Here is a 20896-nt window from a genome sequence, read left to right as displayed (position 1 = left end):
AAAGTCCAGTATTTAACTGTTCACAGCCGCTCCAAAATGAACTTTAATGACAAAATTGGCTTCTTTTTCAGCAGAACATGGAATGGACAGGCCTGGTGTCTCAAAATTTTGGGAGTGAATCTGTCAGGGCACTGGGCACGACCTGATGACTGGCCAGAACCCACTGGGCTTGGCCAGGGCTTGGCTATGGTTAGACTGATTTAGAATTAGTTATACAGGGAGCAGCAAGATAATCCTGTTTTTCTTCTTGTTGTGTGCCATGTGGAATTTATCTAAGCGCCCAGTTCCCATGAATTTGTCAAGGAGGTAAGGAGTTCAGAGGTCAACCACATCCATGCTGCTTGCCTACACAAAAACTTCTCAGCTTGATTCTCCCCTGAGGTATGGAGCAAAACATCCTTCTGAAACCTCTAGGGGACAAATTCCCTTCCTCTGTTTCCCTCCTGGAGTCACTTAAGCACTTAATTTAATGGCGGTCTTGTGAGCAGTAGCGACTAAAATCATGGGAGAATATTTAGCCATAGCTCACTATTGGCCTCGATCATAACTCTTCTCATGTTTAGCCACATCCCCAAAGACAGCTTAAGTGCTAGAGTACACGATTTTGTTCTAATGTTAAACTGGACACTGAGGACGACTGGGGAAGTTTTCCTTCCTTTCCATAGGCTTCTGTATAAGCTCCCTGTCGGCACCTGCTGTGGGACAGAATTCCAAGATGATATTTTACTGATCATATCCGTTTTCCTCAAATACGAAAATATGGAGTATACAGCACGGGCATGTGGCATTAAGTCAAAAGGAAGTCCAATGATAAATGAGAGAGGTGTTGCTGAGATAAAAAGAAGAAAAGCCAAAGCATTTTGAAGTGTGATATGTACTGATATCTTACCGTTTTCCACTGGGACTCATTTACTTCTTTGTACTGCAGTTCATACTCCAGGACTATCCATCCCTTCTGAACGTCTGCATTGGGCGGTGGTTCCCACCTCACCTGGATATCTGCATGAATCCCCGTTAAACTGATGTTCAGTAGAGTCCAGTTGAGGCCAATGGGTGGATCTGGTTGCACTGTGCGTTTCGACAGAGAGTTAGTGCACAGAGAGAAAGACAGGTACAGCTTGGTATTAATGGAGTGCTTTCTTCTGAAGAGACCACTTACTTCATGCATTTTTATTGTTTACACTCCTAATTCTTTCAATATTCTTATTATACACTCATTTTATAAGAGGGTACCATTTTTTTTTTGACTTGAGTACGGTCTGTTTTTAACTTTGAAGAAACCCCCTACAAAAAAATTCCTTTTCAAGTCTACGACCTGACCTAAAACTTTTCTTGAGGATCTGCCATGTCTTACAATTCTTTTAGCCCCCAAAGAATTAATGCTTTGGGATTTTGGCAAAGGAATTCATTATAACTCAAAACTGAAGGAACAGAGTCAGAAAGACCTACAGCATTTAAACATGTGGCTGTTTTGGAACCAGGGATCGAAAAATCTTTTTTATTCCAAATTGCTTATTACCTGCGCCAAGGATCTTATATTAACTTCTGTATGGCTACCAGAACAATCCTTCCAAACACAGCACAGGCTCCTTAGCTTGTTGTCCTCCAGTCACATGTCATGATTTTTTTAGACATAAGAAGGATGGGCATTGCACTCTACTCTCAAATGGTGAGGAGTCAGGGTTTTCTGCCTTTTACTTAACTGCATGTGAACAATCTGAAATCGTGTTTTGCTTGGTTTCTACTGACATATTGTACATTCTCTGGTAAGTCGGCTGTATTCTGCTTATTAGGACTGCAAAGACCACAATTTCCCAAAGGTTGATGCAGAGAAATACGGATTCCAAAGCTAGGAACATATCTAAATTTACGTTCTAGATAGTTCCCAATAAATTACTGTACTTCATGTCTCAGTACAGAGGTTTTAAAAAATCACTTGCAGATACAGAGTAAAATGTACTTTCTTTTCTACTGTTTGTAGAAGGGTACCCAGAGTGCTGCAAAGTCTGGATCCCCAGAGCTGACCACAGATAAGCCTACAAATATATGCTCTGAGGAGCCATAACTGGCTATTAAAAACTGGTGGTCAAAAGGGGAAGCTCTTGCATTTAACCAGAGTTAAAACAGACTTCACTGTGAAGGAGCATGATAGTGCCCCCCCTTTCCCCCCCACCCCCACCCTGTAGAGTGGACACAACTTAAAAAATTAGGAAATCCAAATTTAATAATGAACACATTTCAGAAGTTAAATTGGAGGGATTTGCAACACAGCCGAGCCACAGTATGGCTACAATAACGACAGTAATGCTTCACTCTTCTAAATTTGTTGGGGACTGAGCAATTCTGAGAGCCGAAATTTAACACTTTAAGAGACCAAATGTTTTTTTATGGAAAAATTTCAACTTATTACTCATGTTTCATCTTAAAAACTCCCCTTTCTGCTTTAAATAGAAGATATGGAACATGGTCTTTTTCTTTTCACTTTTTAAATGTTTATTTATTTTTTGAGAGAGAGAGAGAGAGAGAGAGAGAGAGAGAGAGAGAGAGAGAGAGAATGAGCGGGGGAGGGGAAGAGAGAGAGAGAGAGAGAGAGACAGATAGACTCTGAAGCAGGCTCCAGGCTCTGAGCTGTCAGCACAGAGCCCAACATTGAGATCGAACTCAGTAACTGTGAGATCATGACCTGAGCCAAAGTCAGAGGCTTAACCTACCGAGCCACTCAGGCGCCCTGAACATGGTGTTTTTTGAGTGGACTCATATCACTGTTACAAGCATAATAATAACCTCTCCCTTTCCTCCGTACATACTGCCACACGCTGTACTTGACAGGTCCTCCAAGATGTTGGAAAAGCACCTGAGACTGAATACATCCCCAGGCAGCCCTGGTCCTCTCCCCAGAATATGCTCCCTCCCCTGTCACTTTCCCTCTCTCTGTTGCTGGTGTCTCCATTCCTCCAGTCGTTCAGGGTGAAGTTAGTGAGCTCTTCCGGGACTCATCCCTCTCTTACCACCCCCACAGTCTGTCAGTTGTACTTTCAAGACAGTCTCCGAGCTCAACCACTGCCCACTGCTGCACCTCTCAACCCAGCCCTGCCGTTAGGGTTTTTTACCCATGTTGTTGCATTAGCCTCCTAAACGGTCTCCTCCTGTTGTTATTGTCCTCATTTTAAAAATTTACTTATTTTTGAGAGAGAGAGAGAGAGAGAGTAGGGGAGCAGAGAGAGAGAGGGAGAGAGAGAATCCCGAGCAGGTTCCATGCAGTCAGCACAGAGCCTGACATGGGGCTCGATCTCACAAACTGTTCGCTCATTACCTGAGCTGAAATCAGGAGTCAGACGCTTAACTGACTAAGCCACCAAGGCACCCTGGTCTTGGTCCTCCTTCAGTCTATTCTCAACACAGTCCTCAATACACTTGTCACAGTGGTTACTTTCACACTTGATTTAGAGCATATCACTCATATAAAACCCTCCACAGCCTTCCTATCCCACTCCAAGTGGAAGCCAAAGTCTTTCAATGGCTTCAGGTGTACTGGAGCTTTGCCTCTCAGCTCTCTCAGATGTGGCCTGTTCCAGGCCCCTCCTGGCTCACCCTGCGGCAGGTCCTCCCCAACCACGCTGTTCCTCAAGTGAGCAAAGGCAAGCTCCCACCGCAGGAGCTATACCCTAGCTGTGCCCTCTTGTTGACCTGATCTTTACCTCAGATGGATACAATGTTCTCTCATTTTTTTTCTCTCCCAGCAAAGCCAGCTCTGCTAACTCTATTAAAATTGCAACCTCTCCTGCATGCCTCTTCTCCTTCCCTATGTTAGTTTTCTTCATAGCCTTGTCTCTCTCCACCCCTATTGGGATAAGATCCCACGAGGGCAGACGTTTTCTTCTCCTGGCACCTAGAGATGTACTTGGCCCGAGGAAAAGACTCATGGTTTTCATCTTAAGATCTATCAGGCTTACCTTGTTCCTTGCTGTCTCCCCTCTCAGCTCCCTCCCTCCCTGCTATGGCTGTAGTATCTGTCATCATCTTTTGTCTTGGTTATCACAAAGCCTTCTAACCTCTATCTTTGCTCCGTGCTACTCCAATCTACTCTCTCCACTGCAGGGCGGATTTTCCTGAGACATTAGTAATGCGACCGCACGACTTTGAGATTAGGAACATGGACTCTGGAGTTATGCTGCATAGGTTCAAATCTCAGCTCTGCCTACTAGCTGTTTGACCTTGAGTTAGCCTTTAAATGCTCCGAGCCTCAGTTTCATCATCTGTAAAATGGGGATTACAATAGAATCTATCTCACACGGTTATTATACCCAACCCATAGGTAAGGGCTTTGTGTTAGTTAGCTATTACTATCCCCAGGCCATTTTCCTTCTTAAATATCTTTAAATGCACCTCTTGGCAGTAAGATACGGTCTTATCTTACTGGATACACTTATGATTTCACATAGGAACACTTACGATTTCTCTTGGCTGATCAGTCAGGCCTGCCTAACCGAGGCAGTTAGGTCTCCTGAGTCCTTCAACATTCTGTGCTGTTTGTCACTTCCGGAACTTAGTAGTTGTTGGAAGACACAGGCCAGCCTGTATACTTGGCAGCTCCCACTGAGGCTTTCAGAAGGAAGTGAGCTGCCACAATTTCCGGGCACCCCTTTCTCATCCCTCAGGCCCAGTCAATCATCTGTATCTTTGGCCACTACCTCAGCTTACTACATATTCCACACACCTTGAGTCCAGCACCTAAGACACGGTACTGCGGTTATTTAACACATTGGACTCCCCTACTTGACCATATCTTACTCATTCTGTAGCCACCATACCCAGCACAGTGCTCAGGGCATGGCAGGCCCTCAGTGAAGGCCAGTCACAGAAATGAGTGGGGCTAGCTATTGGCAGGGTCAGGATTAGAACATGGGTCTTGACCCGATATTCTTACTACTACTATTCAGCCATTCAAAAGCTACATCTATTGATATTGGGGGCAGCCACTGAATAGTCTCTCCAAGTTAAGCAGTCGGGTTCTCTTTTCTGCTTGTTCTTCTCCCTGACAGGCTATCAGATTTACTTGTTTCTGCCTGCAGCTTCTAGCCACATTCTCTCAGCCTCTTCTAGTCTGCTGATGCCTGGGAAACCACACACAAGCTTGTAAGAACAGCACGTCTCAGAGGAACTTCAAGGAACTTCTATCTATAACAAATGAGACTTTGTGGATAGATTCTGAGGCACCAATGTCATCTACTCAAAGTCCTTCTTTGGTTCTCTATATTTTGCTGTTTACACTATTCTAGTATAAACATAAAAATTCCAATTACAGTTGTTTGTTTTGTTTTGTTTCATTTCCCCTTGTGTCCGCATGATGGGCAAGGGATAATCTGTCTAGATCTTTCATTTAGTTCACTGAGCTGATTATCTCCAATGTTTGTCTTGAGGTCTTATAAACATGTTTTTAAACCGATTTGGGGTTATTTTGTAACTATAAAGTTCCAGAATTATTATGCCTTGTGATAAAGAAAATCTAGGCTTTGGTTATAGCAATGATAGGGATCAAAGGTCAACATATGTCAGATCTGAATATAATAATCATATTGAATAATTAGGAATGAAGGAATCGTGGGACTATGCTGAGTTTGTCTCTTGTGGTGGCACCCAAGAACACAATTCAGCTTTCAAGATCTCCTCAAGGAAGACTCTGGAAGGGTCCCATTCTTTTCTCGACAACATTTACTGTCATTTATGTTAGAGTCAACTTAAGTCCCCTGCGCCTTCTCTCTCTTGTTCGCTGGCTGATCTCATGCCCTATAAAGCAGACTTCCATTCACCCAGATTACAATGACCAAGGCTTCCTACTTGAACACACTTGGACATTGAGGCTTCCCTGCTTACTTAATCTAAAGCCATGTCAAATAAAACACAAACCTGTGATTTACCTATTTCCTCAACAGAGAAACACTTTTGATCCACTGTACCACCATTGCTGGTTAGCTTGATACAGTAGGGTATCCAAATGGAGGTATAAGATGAATTAAAGTAACAGCTGTTTTCTCCAGCAGAGACATAATCGGGGCATTCTTTCCATTCTTGAGTCCACTCTTGAGTGCTCCTGAAATGGAGGGTAAAAGAGCATGAATTGTTCCGAGCATCATGCCATAGTTTAAGTCAAAGCGAAGAGCCTGACAGTCAGATTCAATAAACTGGAACACAAATATTTTACAAGCAAGTATTTTAGCAGCACCATTTCCAAGAAGTACCCCATCTGTGGACATCATCCATAGTGTCTGCAGACTGAGAGGAGGCCATTTGGGACATGGACTATAGCAAAAGCATCTGTTCATTAACTGCATACGAAGTGCCAGCTCCTAGATTAAGTCATTTGTGGTTAGGTACTTTATTGTCCACATTTTACAGATGAGGGTTCTGAGGCTCAAGGAGGTCTAAAATGTTCCTTTATTAAAACACTCCAGAGGGTCATCTCCCAAACTGTAAAGATTCCCAAAATACAATGGCTCTTTGGACTGGGTGTTTCCTCAGCTCATGGTGGAACATACTGGGGAGGCATGTTCTCCTGGAGGAGTGACACTGAGAATTGGGTGGCTTTGAGGTGGAAAATTACCACACTACTCGGAATCACTATACCCTCTATCCGTCTCCCCAAGGCTGTCTTATGCTTGGGCGAGTTATCCTGATGTCTTGAACTCCTTCCCATACTCCTGGTTTTTTCCTCAAGTATATGAAGAGCCTTGGGAACACTGTAAACAAGCTGGACACCCAGGTGACATTTACGAAGCATGGGAATCCCAGCCTTTTTCTCCCCACCCATAAACGAGACAAAAGGCCATGAACCCAGAAGTTAAAACATTTTTCCAAACCTAGAAAGCAATTTTTTTTCTATTTTGTAATTAGAGTGAATGTTTACTTATAATATAAAAAATGGAAACAAAATGGGCTCCACTGAATCCATGTGTTTGCCTATCTGTTCCTTTTTGTACTTTCTCTAAGAAAACAAATTCCTATTTTCCTATATCTTGGATCTGATAAAAACACACAAACAGACAAACACAACAAATCATGGAGGAAAGATGGCCACATGGAGGATACCGAAGGAATCAGAGAAGCCACATCTCTGTAATTACACTCTGCCATACATTTATTCACTTCTGTCCTACTCTACAGAAAGCATCATTTACCCAGATGACCTAAAACACTGGCAGGGTGTGTGAGCTGGATGGAAAAGAGATGCTGGGAAGTTCACTGTGGAAGGAAGCAGAGGTTTGGGAAAGGAAATTCCCTGGTCAGCTGCCATGGGGACCTGAACAAAAATGCAGAGCAACCAAGGATTGCCCAGACTCAAGTCCACCACGGCAAGAACAGAGCAAACACGTGCTAGGATGTGACACAGCTCTCCAGAGTCCCATCCCTCTGACTGACTGACTGAATGAGTTCAGCAAGCGATCTTTGGGGGGCCTACTATACAAGTACTACAGAAGCATTACATCTGGCACTAGCGCGTGTGGATACAATGGTGAATAAGATTTCATTCCTACCTTCAGGCTAGAAGAAGACGCAGAAATTACACCTGAGTACTTTTTATTTTTTTCTGTCTCCTGTATTCATTGCATTCATATTTAATAAGCACTGATTATATATCAAATACTGTGCTGGACATTAAGGGGATGCACGTGTGTCTAAGGAATGACTCCTGCCTCAGAGGGATGACTAAAAAGCTGTATTACAAAGCATCATGAGTTTGTGCTCACAAATAGTGCTAAAAGTTCAGAAGAAGGAATGATTGCTCTGTTCATGGAAGGCTTCAAGGTGGAGGTGGTGTTTCCAGCAAATACATGGCAACAGGGAAAGGAAGGAGGGAACAGAGTAGACAAAGGCATTGAGGTATGCAAGTATGGGCACGAGTGTGGTGAGGGAAATAGGAGACAATGGAATAAACGGGACAACTTTTCTTAAATTAGAATTGCTACTTGGGTGGAGTAATTCATTATTTGCTTATTATTCATGAGGTATCAGCTGAGAAAAAGGCTTGTAAGTCAAGGAGACATAAAGCCAGGGAGTCTGTGACTGAATGAGAAGAAGGTGGGAATGACCTTGTGTAGGCTGAGGTGCTTGGGGCTGGTAGGCCAGACAGTGGGGGGTCTGTGAGACTCCTTCTCAGGGAGGGGTGCTGGGTAGCAGCGAGCGACAAGGCTGTGGGGAAGGCAGGGACCGGAAGGAAGGGACGAGGGAGATAACACACACTTCCTTCTTTACAGCTGTTTCTCAGGCTGGTCTGTTGGCACTAGGGGGAAACTTGTACAGTATGAGGGGGTCCTTGAGACAGGTGCTCATCAGCTGTTGGAAAGAACTTGGGATTAACACGGCCCGTGAACTGTTTCTTAAACTCTGGTTGAGATTCTCAAAAGTTGCATACCCTTGGATGAGAGGGAGATCCATCCCTGATGGGAAGTGTGAGTGGTGTGTGTATACATGCATGTACGTGTGTGTATGTGTATGTGTGTGTACGTGTGTATATGTGTATGTATGTGCACGTATACATTTGTGTGTATATGTGGACATGTGTGCGTGCGTGTGTGTGTGTTTAGAATAATAGGAAAAGGATTTAAAACGTTAGGGCTAGGTGGGTCATTGACATATAGTATGGTTTATTTTATCTTGACTGTCAAGCTAAATAAAAGTGTATTTGGGAGAATGGTTTAGCAAGACTGTCCAGAGAAATGAGCCTCTTATTTAATAGCATAGATACAAAATGTATTTAGCATAGTTGATAGTATAAAAGTTAGCATTAAAATGTAAAGATGTAGAACAGTGCCTGTCAGGTCTGGACTGTAATAGGGAGTTTAGCTCTGTGTGTTTTAAGGTTTCTCAACTTGTGACATCCCCATGGGGATGGGGACTGTATGAAAAATCTTGTTTAGATTATTCCAAATCCATGAGTTCCACAGAGCAAACAACTTAAGCACTTATCTTAAGCACGGTGGGTTGAGAACAGTTAGTTCAAAACATGACTCCCAATGCCCTCCCCATCTTTAACCAAAGTTGAACTTTATTTTAAATAAATATTTAAAACTTCTTTTTAAACTCTTAAATTTAGACAGAGAAAACCCCCAAGAAACAAATGGACTCACAAAACAGAGACTTTGTTGCCTGCTTTCCCCGGTTGAATTTGTATGCAGGCAAGCAAAGCCATATGGAAACTACTCTCCCTTTGTCATGCCGCTAAGAGTTAAGTGCACTACGTTTGTTCCTAGTCTATCTTGTGAAATAGAAGGAAAGCTGTACAATGAGACCATCAGTAAAAATCAGAATAAAGAGCAGAAGAAATGCTTTCTATCCAAATGCTGTTCCATCTAGCAACTGGAAGAAAAATCCTAAAAGTAAAACATCACTTATGTTCCAAGGACGACTATTTTCATTACATACAGATCATGTGTTTCAGGCTTAAAATTCAACCTTTTCATTGGGAAAAAAAAAAGTAATAGTGCCCTTTCTCCCTTCTAATCTCCCCTACAACCTTGCATGGAAGATCAACTTCCCTTTAAAAGGCTAGGATATATATATATATTGTAAGCATTTGTATTGAAAATGTCCCATGGGGCGCCTGGGTGGCTCAGTCGGTTTAGCGTTCGACTTTGGCTCAAGTCATGATCTCGTGGTCTGTGAGTTCGAGCCCCGCGTCAGGCTCTGTGCTGACAGCTCAGAGCCTGGAGCCTGTTTCAGATTCTGTGTCTCCCTCTCTCTCTGACCCTCCCCCGTTCATGCTCTCTCTCTGTCTCAAAAATAAATAAACGTTAAAAAAAAAATTAAAAAAAAAAGTCCCAAATTTCTAAATGAAACTTACTGATAAAAACTGAAAAAAAAAAAAAAGGCTAGGATAATTGGTTGAGGGGAGTGAGCACGGGGGAGGGCAGAGGCGTGGGATACAGCCTCAGGGACTGAGCCTTCCCACATCCGCCCACTTTCTTCAAAACTAAGGCGTCTGCAGGCAAGGAGCTGAGAGCATAGCAACTCTGATAGGTTTCCCTGGAGCCTCCTGTTGTGGTGCCTGTGGTTTGCATTCAGGTGGGGTCATCTCCCAGCTCGGAGATGAGACCTGGCACCACCTCCATCCCAGGGGGGCAGAGACCGCTCCGCATCAGCTGCCCCTCCCTCCAGCTCACCTGGCTGGGAGCAGGGCCAGCCAAGCGTGTGGCTGCCTCTGGGCCCATCCTGTCGACGGCCTGACATGTTTAGGCTCCTCTGTGCTTTAGTTACCAAGGCCAGGCTGGTAAGCGGAAAGCCCAGTGGCCCGGGCCCCTTCTGTGCCCCTCCCTGTCCCCTCTGCTTCAGTTCTGGATGACATCCTGTCACAGTGTTGTATGTCAGGGAAGAGGGGTCATGGTTCTATACTTCCAGAAGTTGCCTGGGAACTGAATTCTAAGAAACAACGACAAGGGCCAGAAAGTGCATTTGCACAGTCCTCTCTGTGCAAGGGGGCCAATGGGAAGTGTAACACATTTGTGTACTAGACGCTGTGGTCTGGGCCTGACACTCCAGGCCCTTTGATTCTGCCCTTCCTAGATAAACCGGGTGGGGGCTTATGCTATTTTGGCTAAATCTTCAAAATAATTACAATTTTGTAGAGAAAACAGAAAATACTGGTTTTGCAAGTTTGGGTTGGCTCTGATCATGAGGTTGAAGATGTGACAATTTTTTTCCCCTGGGATCCCAAACTCCATTAGGGCAACAGTTAATGACATCCTTCCGAATATGTTCCGGTTTCCCTGCCACCTGGTCACACTTTCCGTGGCATCTCAGCACAGAGCCAGGGTTTGGAACCGGGGTGCTGAGAGCCCGAGGGTGGGCAGAGGAGGCCTGGAGGCAAAGGTCTGTGACCCTGACAGAAGAGGGTAAGGAACAGATACATATTTGTGAGGGCTTTCTACCTTTCGGGTTATCTTTTTGCTCACGTTCAGATTTGGAGACTATTGGGGTGGTAATAACCCGTTTTCATAAAATGGGCCCGACTCTGCTATTTCTTTATCCCGTTTAGCTCATTGTGCCTGCACAAATAACTTGTTTTGTTTCCACTGAGTTGGCTCTCTGTTTCTGAGGCAAAAACAGAAGAACTGTACCTCCAAAATCTCTCTTCACTCAACAGTCAATTCAACAGGCATTCAAGAGAGTTACCAAACATATACGCTTCCTGTCTGACTGTATTCACACAATCCAGCCTAGCCTCTTGGCCCCTACCTCTCTGTAGGGTCAGCCATAACAGAGAAAAAGTGCATTTGGTGCCCAACCTTGTCACTTCCGTGGGTACATCCAGGAGACTGCTCTCACACCCGGGAAGTGGGGAAGGCCAGTAGGGGTTGCTAACTCAAAGTATTTATTTGTAAATCGAGTACCCAGTTTTGCGCTAAAAATGGTCTTAGAGCACATCAATAATCACTAATAGTAAAGAATCAAAAGTCAATTTGGTAAGCGCAGGCATTGGATTTCTGTATCATTATTATTTTAAAGGATTACTATATTATAAACAATAATAGCAGCTACCACTTGCTGAGTATGTACAATGTGCCAAGCACTGTGGTAAGCGTGTTTCATGTATTATCTAAAACATCCTCACAAGACGTCATGAGACCAGGTCTGTGATCTCCGTTTTGCAAATGAGGTGACTGAGTTGTGAACAAACTACTTTGCCTGGTGTCTGCAGTGAGTGCCAGCCAGGCTGAGATGTGGCTTTGTTGGCCCTGAGCCCATGTCCTGAACTGCTCACCGCATCTTCACTCCCTTTCCCCACTCCTCAGTGGGGGTAGATGGCATCCTCCTTGGACTGATAAACACCCCCACCCTGGGGTAAAGGGTCCTGGCTAACCTTACCTCTCGGCTTGGGCCTTCCCTGGGAGTTGGGTGGAAAAGGGGAAATGATAAAGTGTTTGAACCTAAAAATTTTAAAAAAGCAAAAAGGGACAACGTAAGAGTGAACAGAAAGGGAAATAATTCTAGGGGAGAAGTCAGAAATAAACAACTTGGGTGGTGATGATACCGAGAGACTCTGTTTTCACTCTTCCTCTGTCGTTTTGCAAGACAACCAGTCAAAATGGAACGGAAAAGGATTACAGTTCCTTACTGAGTATAACTAATTTAACAGGAGCATTGTCCATTTTTACATAGAAACCAAGCTGAGTCTTTCAAAACATACATCTCTTCTAAAAGCCCACCACAGATAAAGTCAGATTCAAAGCCCGGCCGTGACCAGCAAGGCTTGGCACAGTCTGGCTCTGGCTAACCTTCTGACGTCTTCAAACATCGCATCCCTACGTCTAAGCTTGTGCCATTCTTGCTGGCCTCCTGCTTTCCTCCAGCAGCTCAGCCTCAGGAGCTTTGCACTTGCAATATCCTCTGCCTGAACAGTTCCTCCCCCCGCCCCTGCAGATATTCATGTGGCCTCTCTCACTTCACTTATGTCTCTGCTATAATACGACACGCCAGCAAGGCCCACTGTGACCTCCTCATCTAAAGTATCACCAAGCTCCCTACACACACACACACACACATACACACACATACACTCACACTTATCGACACTTTCACATACTATCTCACATATGTTTACACATTCACACATTTTGCACATCCACATACCCACTTTCACACATTCTCACATGTACATACTATTCACCCTCTTGCACACACACTTGTACACACTCCACACACACTCATGCATATTCGCTCTTGCACCTACACTTTCACGGACTCACACATATGCTCACTCACTTTCACACACTCACCCTCAGACACTCTCATGCACATGCATGTACTCATATACAGCGTGGACACTTTTTATCCTCTTTCTGGCTTTTACTTTTCTTAATAACCCATATTACCAGCTGACATTTATTTTTAAATTTTTTATTGTCTGTCTTCCCCAATTGGAAATGAAGCCCATGAGTCTAGGGCCTTTACCTTTTTTTTGTAATCAATGCCATATCTCCAGTGCCTAAATAGTACTAAACACGTAGAAAGGGCTTAATTAATAATTTTTGACTGAATACATTTAAGTCATCAAAATAAATTATTTCCATCTCCACCACTGCATGCAGTTCAGTATACTTTCATCAGAAAATCCATGGAGGAAAAAGTCAGAAAGGCATGAAGGCTGCACCTTCTAATATAGAACAGCTGTGTGGATCCTGGGCTCTTGAAGCCACGACGAACCCCATCTGTCCAGTGGCATGAAAAAGTCTCTAGTTCAGGTGAACGGCACTTGGTGAACTTAGGCTTCCCAGAAGAATCTGCAGAGTAAACAGAAAAGGCAAAGCATGAAATCAGGAGGGTAATGTATGGTCCTAATAAAACACCTATTTAAAGTGGTAAAGAAGAACCACTTTTTCTAGACACAGTCTTTTCCTGGGTCACAGTTTCAGAGCTTGTTGCCTGCCAGTTATTTCTCTGTCAGCTCTTGATTCCAGGAGCAAACTGTTTTGTCTTCATTGCAAACATTATTTTTTAGGGCCTATTTAAGAAGCCAGAGCTAGAGAGAAGGTTTATTTGGAAGGTGACCCTAGGGACAGGAAGTAAGGGCAAGGAGGAGTGGGAAGGGGAGAGTTACCATAGTGGCCAGCTAGGGCCCAACTCCACAGTGGACCCTCTGAAAAGCTGTAGAGTGTGTCCTAGAGAAGGATGGGAGGCTGGGCTGTTTATCCACCAACTCCCACCACCCATTGCTTGAAGGCTACCCTGGGGGTGTTCATGCACCTGCACATGGGCTGAAGGTCCTGCCTGACTTGGGAGAGGCCTGGGCAGGCACCTGAAATGTCCCGGCAATGTTCATGATGGCGACTGTCCACCACAGATGCATGCACTGACATCAGGTGGGACAAAGGATGTGGCGTGGGATCACAGCTTCCACTATAGGGTCCTTCCTCCCTTTATGGATTGTTTGATAAAAAGCCACTTAGGTTTGCATTCTTTTAAAAGATTCAGCCATTACATGCATTAAATAGATGATGACTAAAAAATTCATGCATACATATGTGTCAACTCTAGTTTGGGAAGTGATGACTGCCCCTAAGTGTTAGGATATTAGCCCAAACTCCTCTGCATCTACGAAATCTGCAGCAGACAAGTCTGAGGCAAAACCGACTTTTGTATATCAATTCTCATTGTTCTCTGACTTCCATGGCCTTTTTTGGAGACAGCCAAGTTTCTTTTTTCTTTTTTTCCTCTCCTTATCTGATTCTACTTCAATTATACTGTAAACTTAATACATTTGTTCTCTGATCTAAAGCTCTCATCCCTGAGCAACAGGGAGGCTCTTAATTTTAAAGTATCTTTATAAATACTTTAAAATATACTTTAAAAATAAACAGCATGCAACCAAACACATAAAAATTCCTGATTCCAAGTTCCAGGTTCACATCTGGTGTTCTGAACCAAAACATGCCTCCTTTTTTTCCTTTGTCAACCTCGTAATGAATGGGATGTTATAAACCTTCTAAATAAATCCATCATTCAACCATCCACTCGACAAACACTTACTAAACATCTACTTAGTGCCAGGTTCTCTTCCAAGAGTAGAGCAGGAAACAAAACTGCTAGCATTCTGGTCCTTATGGAATTTCCCTTCTGGTGGGGGCTGGGGGGAGGGGGAGTCCCATGTAGAAAAATGAGCAGGGTAAGGACATAATGGGCTGGGAAATAGAGGCCCCATCCTCCTTCCACTAACACCCATATTTATGCAGCAAAGAAGCTCAGGCTGGGGAAATGTGTCCTTGTTTCTGAACACCTGCTGCCCCAAATAGTCTGGCCACAAGAAAATGAATCTTCAGGAAATCCTGAGTTGCAGATAGGTCCTGCGACCTATCTGCAGATAGGGGTGGCAGAATGTCTTTATTAATAAAATTCCATGGTCATATTGTTGTAAGAAATATTCCTTTTCCTGTATTAGCTAAGGGATTCACAGAGTTTTGGGGAATGGATAGGATCTGCTTGGTACCAAGGGCAGCTGGTCAGCCCTCTCTAGGTGGTCAGCATTTAAGAACCCCCCTGAGAGCACTGAAGTGTAGGAGCCTGTGTGAGCTGCTACAAGTGAATATAGTGAACAGGGTGTGTGTTTTGTTAGGTAAGCACCTATTATACGGTAGAGTATCTGGAAAAGTTCCTTTTTCTATTAGCTGAAGCACTGAAAAGGGTATTTTCAGATCCTTCCAGAAAATAAGTAATTCATAAAACATATTTAAGCCACCACTACTTTTAATTCCTGCAGGTGTGAGGAGAGTCTTGCATATTGTGACTACTCCTCTGCATGCAAGGCAAGAAGAGGAAATGTGCTGGGTTGCAAAGTGAGAGATCCGTGTTCTAGTCCTGGCTCTGATACTATTTAGCCCTGTTCTTCCCAAGCTGTTGGGGCCTCAGGCTCCTCAATAGAGAGGCTGGAAGAGATGAGATCCAAGGTACTTTACAACTTCATTTTTACAATGAAATGACATATACCACCACTAATAACAATGTACACAACCAAAACGTAATTTTGGCATTTGAAACAACCAGAGAGCACCAAAAGGAAACACTACTCAGTTTCTTCTATTCTCTGTGCCACAAGCCTGCCACATCATGGCAAGAATAGTAAACCCAACTCAAAAACTTGAAACAGAAAGGAAAAAAAAAAACCCAAAACTTTGTTAGCTGGGGAGAAAAAAACTTAAAAAATTTAATTTAAAACACATTTTTCTTACTTAAACATAGTACTCTTGTTTATTCTGTTTCCTTTTAACTCCAGATGTATAGAAAGCCCTGTATTATCTTCTCATTATACATAAGAAATAGGAGATTTCTGGTTGTGGTGCTAATGTGATGAAGTGTGTGTCTACACAGGCATTCAGATACAGACCTAGTGCAGCAAAGCTATTTTTAACTTGTCTTTTTTTGGTGTGTATTTTCACGGTCCACCCTCCTTTCCCTACCTTCCTCCTTTCTTTTCCTCCTTCCTTCCTTCCTTCCTTCTTTTCTTCTTTCTTTTCTTTTCTTTTCTTTCTTTCTTTCTTTCTTTCTTTTCTTTCTTTTCCTTCCTTCCTTCCTTCCTTCCTTCCTTCCTTCCTTCCTTCCTTCCTTCCACATGGGTATGTCCTGCTAAGTGCTGTAGACAGGACTAATTCTCAATGGCCCCAATGATCCCTGCTTCCTATCATTTATAAGCTTATGTATTTCATCTCCTTGAATAACTTGCTAATCTAATCTACAGAATGTGGCAGCATCGAGGGGATGTTGTATCTGTGATTAGACTATGAAAACTGTGGCTTCCACCTCAGCAGACTTTCATTCTTCTTGGTTTTGATGAAGAAAGCTGCTGTGTTGGTGAGAACCACATGAAAAGGGACTGAGAGTGGCCTTTGGCCAATAACTAGCAAGAAAATGAGGCCCTTAGTCTAACAACCCTTGAAGAACTGAATCCTGCCAGCAACCACACAAGCAAGGATGGAAGCTGATCCTTCCCCAGTCTGGCCTCAGATGAGACCAAGCCCCAGCTGGCACTTTGCAGCCTTCTGAGAGTCTGAGTAGCAGAAGTCCCAGCTGATGGGTTAATTTGGAGGAAGGATAGGGAATAATATTAGCTGAATTTTATTTATACTGAATAAATGAATCCAATATATTAGAACTTGGAAGTGGTGTTCAACAATGGCATAAGCCACTTTTCTTAGCAAATGGAATGCCTCACAGTGCGTGTGGGGAAGTATGTAATTTCTCTGTTGGAGGCAAGAAGAACTGTAGTGTAGCTGGCTGCTTAGCTCCTTCTCTGTTGCTTCCTGCTTCAGCTGTTACTACTGTGGCTGAATATAGCTGGCATTTCTAATGTTCAGCTCCTTAGTGTCATGCTGAGGTTTTTCCAAGTCTAAGATGTACTGGCCTAAACTTAAAATGAGCACCTCTCTGATTATCTCTGAAAATCCTAGTAGAAGCTTGCCTTTTTTTTTAAGTTTATTTATTTATATTGAGACAGACAGAGAGCGAGAGAGAGAGCGAGAGAGAGAGAGAGAGAGAGAGAGCAAGAAAGTGCACATGCATACATGCAGGGCAGGGGCACAGAGAGAGAGGGAGAGAGAGAGAATCCCAAACAGGCTCTGCACTGTCAGCACGGAGCTGGAGTGAGTCTCAAACTCATGAACAGTGAGATCATGACCCGAGCGGAAATTAAGAATCGGATGCAACTGACTGAGCCACCCAGGCCCTCCAGAAGCTTGTTTTACATTTCATTATAAAGACAACAAATGGCTATTATACATTCTCAGGTCCTCTCTGATGAGCCACAAACAATAATTTTGAACTAGTATAATTCCTGCTCTTTCATGGTTTTTTTTTTTTAGCCTAAATCTAGAGACAATGTAGTTCAATATCCATTTATAGTATCTCTGTAAAGAATGCTGCACTTCACAAGAGAGCCTACCTTCAGCCCTTACTAGAAGAATTGAGTATTCTAACTCGAGTGGTCCCACATTTTGAAGAAATGTTAGTATCAACACTGATCAGCACTCAAAATCTTGAGAACAGATTTGGTATTTATTTTTATTTTCTCTTTGGAGCCTTTATTTTGAAAATGTGGATTTTGACTTGCAACTCCATATTTATTTTAGTTATAATTACCATGTTACATACATCACCTTCCATCTTATATCATGTTGAATACTTTACATATATTGTCTCCTTTAATACTAACAATAATTACAGAAGGTGGGCATTATATCCACTTAGAGATGGGTGAAAAACTGGAGTTTAGAGAAGTGAGTTGCCCATGTTTATACTGCTGTAGGAAGCAGAGGTGAGACTGAAATACAGGTAGTGTGTGATTTTAGGTCTAAAGTCAGAACTAGCAAAAAAATAGTAGCTTTTTTGTTAGACAATTTTCTCTGGCTTCTCAAAAAATTCCCAGAAGGGAAAAATGACAAGCTCAGATGTGCTCTTAATTCAATTCTCAGAAATCAGTAACCTGGCAAGCCCTAAGAGCAGCATTTCCTAATTGTAATTGCACAGTGGAATCAACAGGGGAGCTTTAAAAAATACTGATGCCTTGGCCTACTCCCAGAGACTTGAGTCAATTTGTCTGGGGTGCAGCCAGGTTATCACTATTTAAAAATTTTTTTTCAATGTTTATTAATTTTTGAGAGACAGACGGAGACACAGAGAGAGGGAGGGAGACACAGAATCCGAAGCAGGCTCCAGGCTCTGAGCTGTCAGCACAGAGCCCAACACAGGGCTTGAACCCACGAACACTGAGATCATGATCTGAGCCAAAGTCAGACGCTTAACTGACTGAGCTACCCAGGCGCCCCTGGTTATCACAATTTTTAAAAGGTCCCCATGTGTTTGCAATGGCACAGGCTGAGAGCCATGTAGAGAAATAAAGTTATAAGTAAGCACTGAAAAGTTGGCTTTATACATTATTAGGTTCTCTGATCAGTTCTAGCAGAGCTTTGTATCAAGAGTAACTCTTGGTTTGAGCACCTGGCTGGTTCAGTTGGTAGAGCATGCAGCTCTTCATCTTGGGGTCGTGAGTTCAAGCCCCACACTGGGCGCAGAGCTTAAAAATAAAAAAAGAGTGACACCTGGTGTAAACTCCCATGAGCTTCATACAGGAGGGTGTGGGAAAGATATGAATATTAACTTTCACCTCAAAAGAGTAAAATAATCCTTCATGACGAGCACTGGAGAACTAAGAGATATTTTAAACAGGTGCACAAATGGTACATGTCTCAATGCTAATCCTGCCTAAACTTCTGATAAGACTATAAAATGGTAAGGGGAATTATTAAGAAGTTAAACTGGTATTCCTACTGCAGTTATCATTTAGAAAGCTTGAAGAGGGTTTGACCAAATTCACGTCTTTAAATGATGATCGAATGACAATGTGTTCAAACTGCAATGATAGAAGAACAGTGTCAGAGGGAGCTGGAGGTCCCTCTGGTTGCAACACGTCACCGTTGACAGTGACCATGGCTGATTCTGCCAGTCAGACCAGCTGGGGTGGCCAAGGTCGGCTCCCCTCTTCACTGGCCAGTGGCTCTCCCCTTGGGGGGAGATGATCTTCCTGACAGTATGCAGAGCGAGAATGTCAAGTAGCAGTTACACACTGAAGAAGTCTTGTGTTCTTACTCTCCCTCATCAGACATGCTTTTCTATCCTCTACTCATGACAAAGAAAAAACAAAAACAAAGGAAATCTCACGCCAGTTCCCAAAGTTGGCTTGGTGCTGGGTGTTAGGGGAAAGGGAAGAAGAGGAGGGGAAGGTTGGTGGGAAAGGACAACCTTCTTCAGAGAGCTCTGGGTTGTGGACTGGAAGGCACTCAGCAGTCATCTGCCCCGAAATGTGGAACATCCACTGGACCACATCATGAAAGAGGAAATATTACAATGAGAGAGAAGCATGACATACATTGGACCAAATGCCTTTTGGGTCCTTTTTGGTAGATCTGAGCTCTGCTACGAGTAATCATCATATAAGTGTTTGCTGTGGTTATTGTTTCCATGCTCGCAGTCAGCTGGGACTGCCAATTTATGGTTTGTTAACTGTTGCTACCTATGAAGAGCAAATGCTGAGCATGCTGCTAGATCTGAAATTTATCCTGCATTTTACATGTAATCATAAGTCCACTAGTGCTAGTTAACACATATGAAGTGTATGTGGTCATATCGTGACAGCTATTTCCCTCACGGTTTAGAGGTGATTTTCTGTGGTTATCTTCTAGATAGTCATAACTACTGAAGTCTGAGTTCTAGATAACTAGAAGATGTTGCTATATTATTATATATTAGTATTGAAATAAAAAAAATCCAAGCACAGCCTTTCTCTGTGTTTTCTTGAGAAGCAGTTAAAAAAGAATGCTGTAAGTCTATGAAGAAGCAGCAGGAAGGAAAATTAGGGGCACCTCAGGCAGGCACTGTGGGGCTGGCCCAAGAGGATCTCTGGAACACTGAGAATGCTACGTGATGCTTTTCTCTAGTGACCTGGGTACCCGTGGCACAAGTGTTATCAGCTTCTTGGCAATGATCTTTTCAGAAAAAGCCCATTAAAACAGAAGAGGGCTGAATTGGAATTTGGAGAGTTCTGGTTCTGTCATGGAGTCCCTCCAACTATTTCAACTCTCTGAGCCAAAGCCACCCTGAATGGAATGGGCTGGGTGGTTGAATCATATTTTTAAGGTTTTCCATTTCATTTATCTGTAGAGGAATCCAGCCTGGAAGTATTTGCTGGGGCTTCCTGGGGATGGGGTTCTGTACTGAGGGGTCCTGGGTTTTACACAGTACTTGTAAACAGATTCAGAGGACTAAGCCTCCCCCCCACCGCTTGTGGGGGTCCTCCCTTTTGAAGCTCTGCTTTGAGGCCACATATCTTTTTCCAAAGTACTTCTGTCATTTACAAAGTGCTCTTCTATCTGAAGAGCTTTAGGAAATCAGTGATTCCTCCTTATACACACTCCCTTTCACTGAAGGTCATGTCCTTGATGGATGCTGGTCAAAATATGGTAAAAGAAATCTGTAAACTTCCTGGTTGATCACTATTGTCAAAAGTCACTGAACTACTTTATAGATAACATAATGTTAAAGAGCACATTAAAGAAAACTGGTAGGCTTTTGTTTTTAACCTATGCCATTGCCAAGTAGTTATGAAACCACAAACACTGAGTTTGCGTAGGCTATTGGCACAAAAGGCCGTGAATTAATGGTAGAAATTGGCAAAAAAATTTAATACAGTATTTCATGTTGGACAATACTGAATGTAAGGAATTCACCTTCATAGTTGCTTTCCTTTATGGTTCTCCGAGGCACTGAGGAAAGCACAGCTGTAAAATCTTCTGCTTAGGTACTTACTGTTTCAGAGTTGAGAACAAGGGTTCCCAAGTTCTTTCCTGAAATGTTCATCTTT

General features: G+C 43.1%; 1 protein-coding gene across 8 annotated transcripts in view; it reads right to left on the bottom strand.

Annotated features, from left to right (window-relative positions):
- GHR (growth hormone receptor) overlaps nucleotides 1-20896 on the bottom strand; it is a 269285-nt gene that overhangs the window by 18535 nt on the left and 229854 nt on the right. For all 8 annotated transcript variants that reach the window (XM_060634531.3, XM_060634530.3, XM_060634536.3 and 5 more), the window contains 3 exons: nucleotides 13145-13274; nucleotides 5919-6091; nucleotides 890-1068 (listed from right to left, as the gene is read on the bottom strand). In XM_060634531.3, coding sequence (XP_060490514.3) covers nucleotides 890-1068; nucleotides 5919-6091; nucleotides 13145-13274 — 482 coding nt within the window. The remainder of the gene's footprint in view (nucleotides 1-889; nucleotides 1069-5918; nucleotides 6092-13144; nucleotides 13275-20896) is intronic.

This window comes from Panthera onca, chromosome A1 (genome assembly GCF_046562875.1).
Source record: "Panthera onca isolate mPanOnc1 chromosome A1, mPanOnc1 haplotype 2, whole genome shotgun sequence".
Taxonomy (NCBI): domain Eukaryota; kingdom Metazoa; phylum Chordata; class Mammalia; order Carnivora; family Felidae; genus Panthera; species Panthera onca.
Note: the sequence above shows the minus strand (reverse complement) of the source record. Positions and strands in the feature narration are given on the sequence as shown.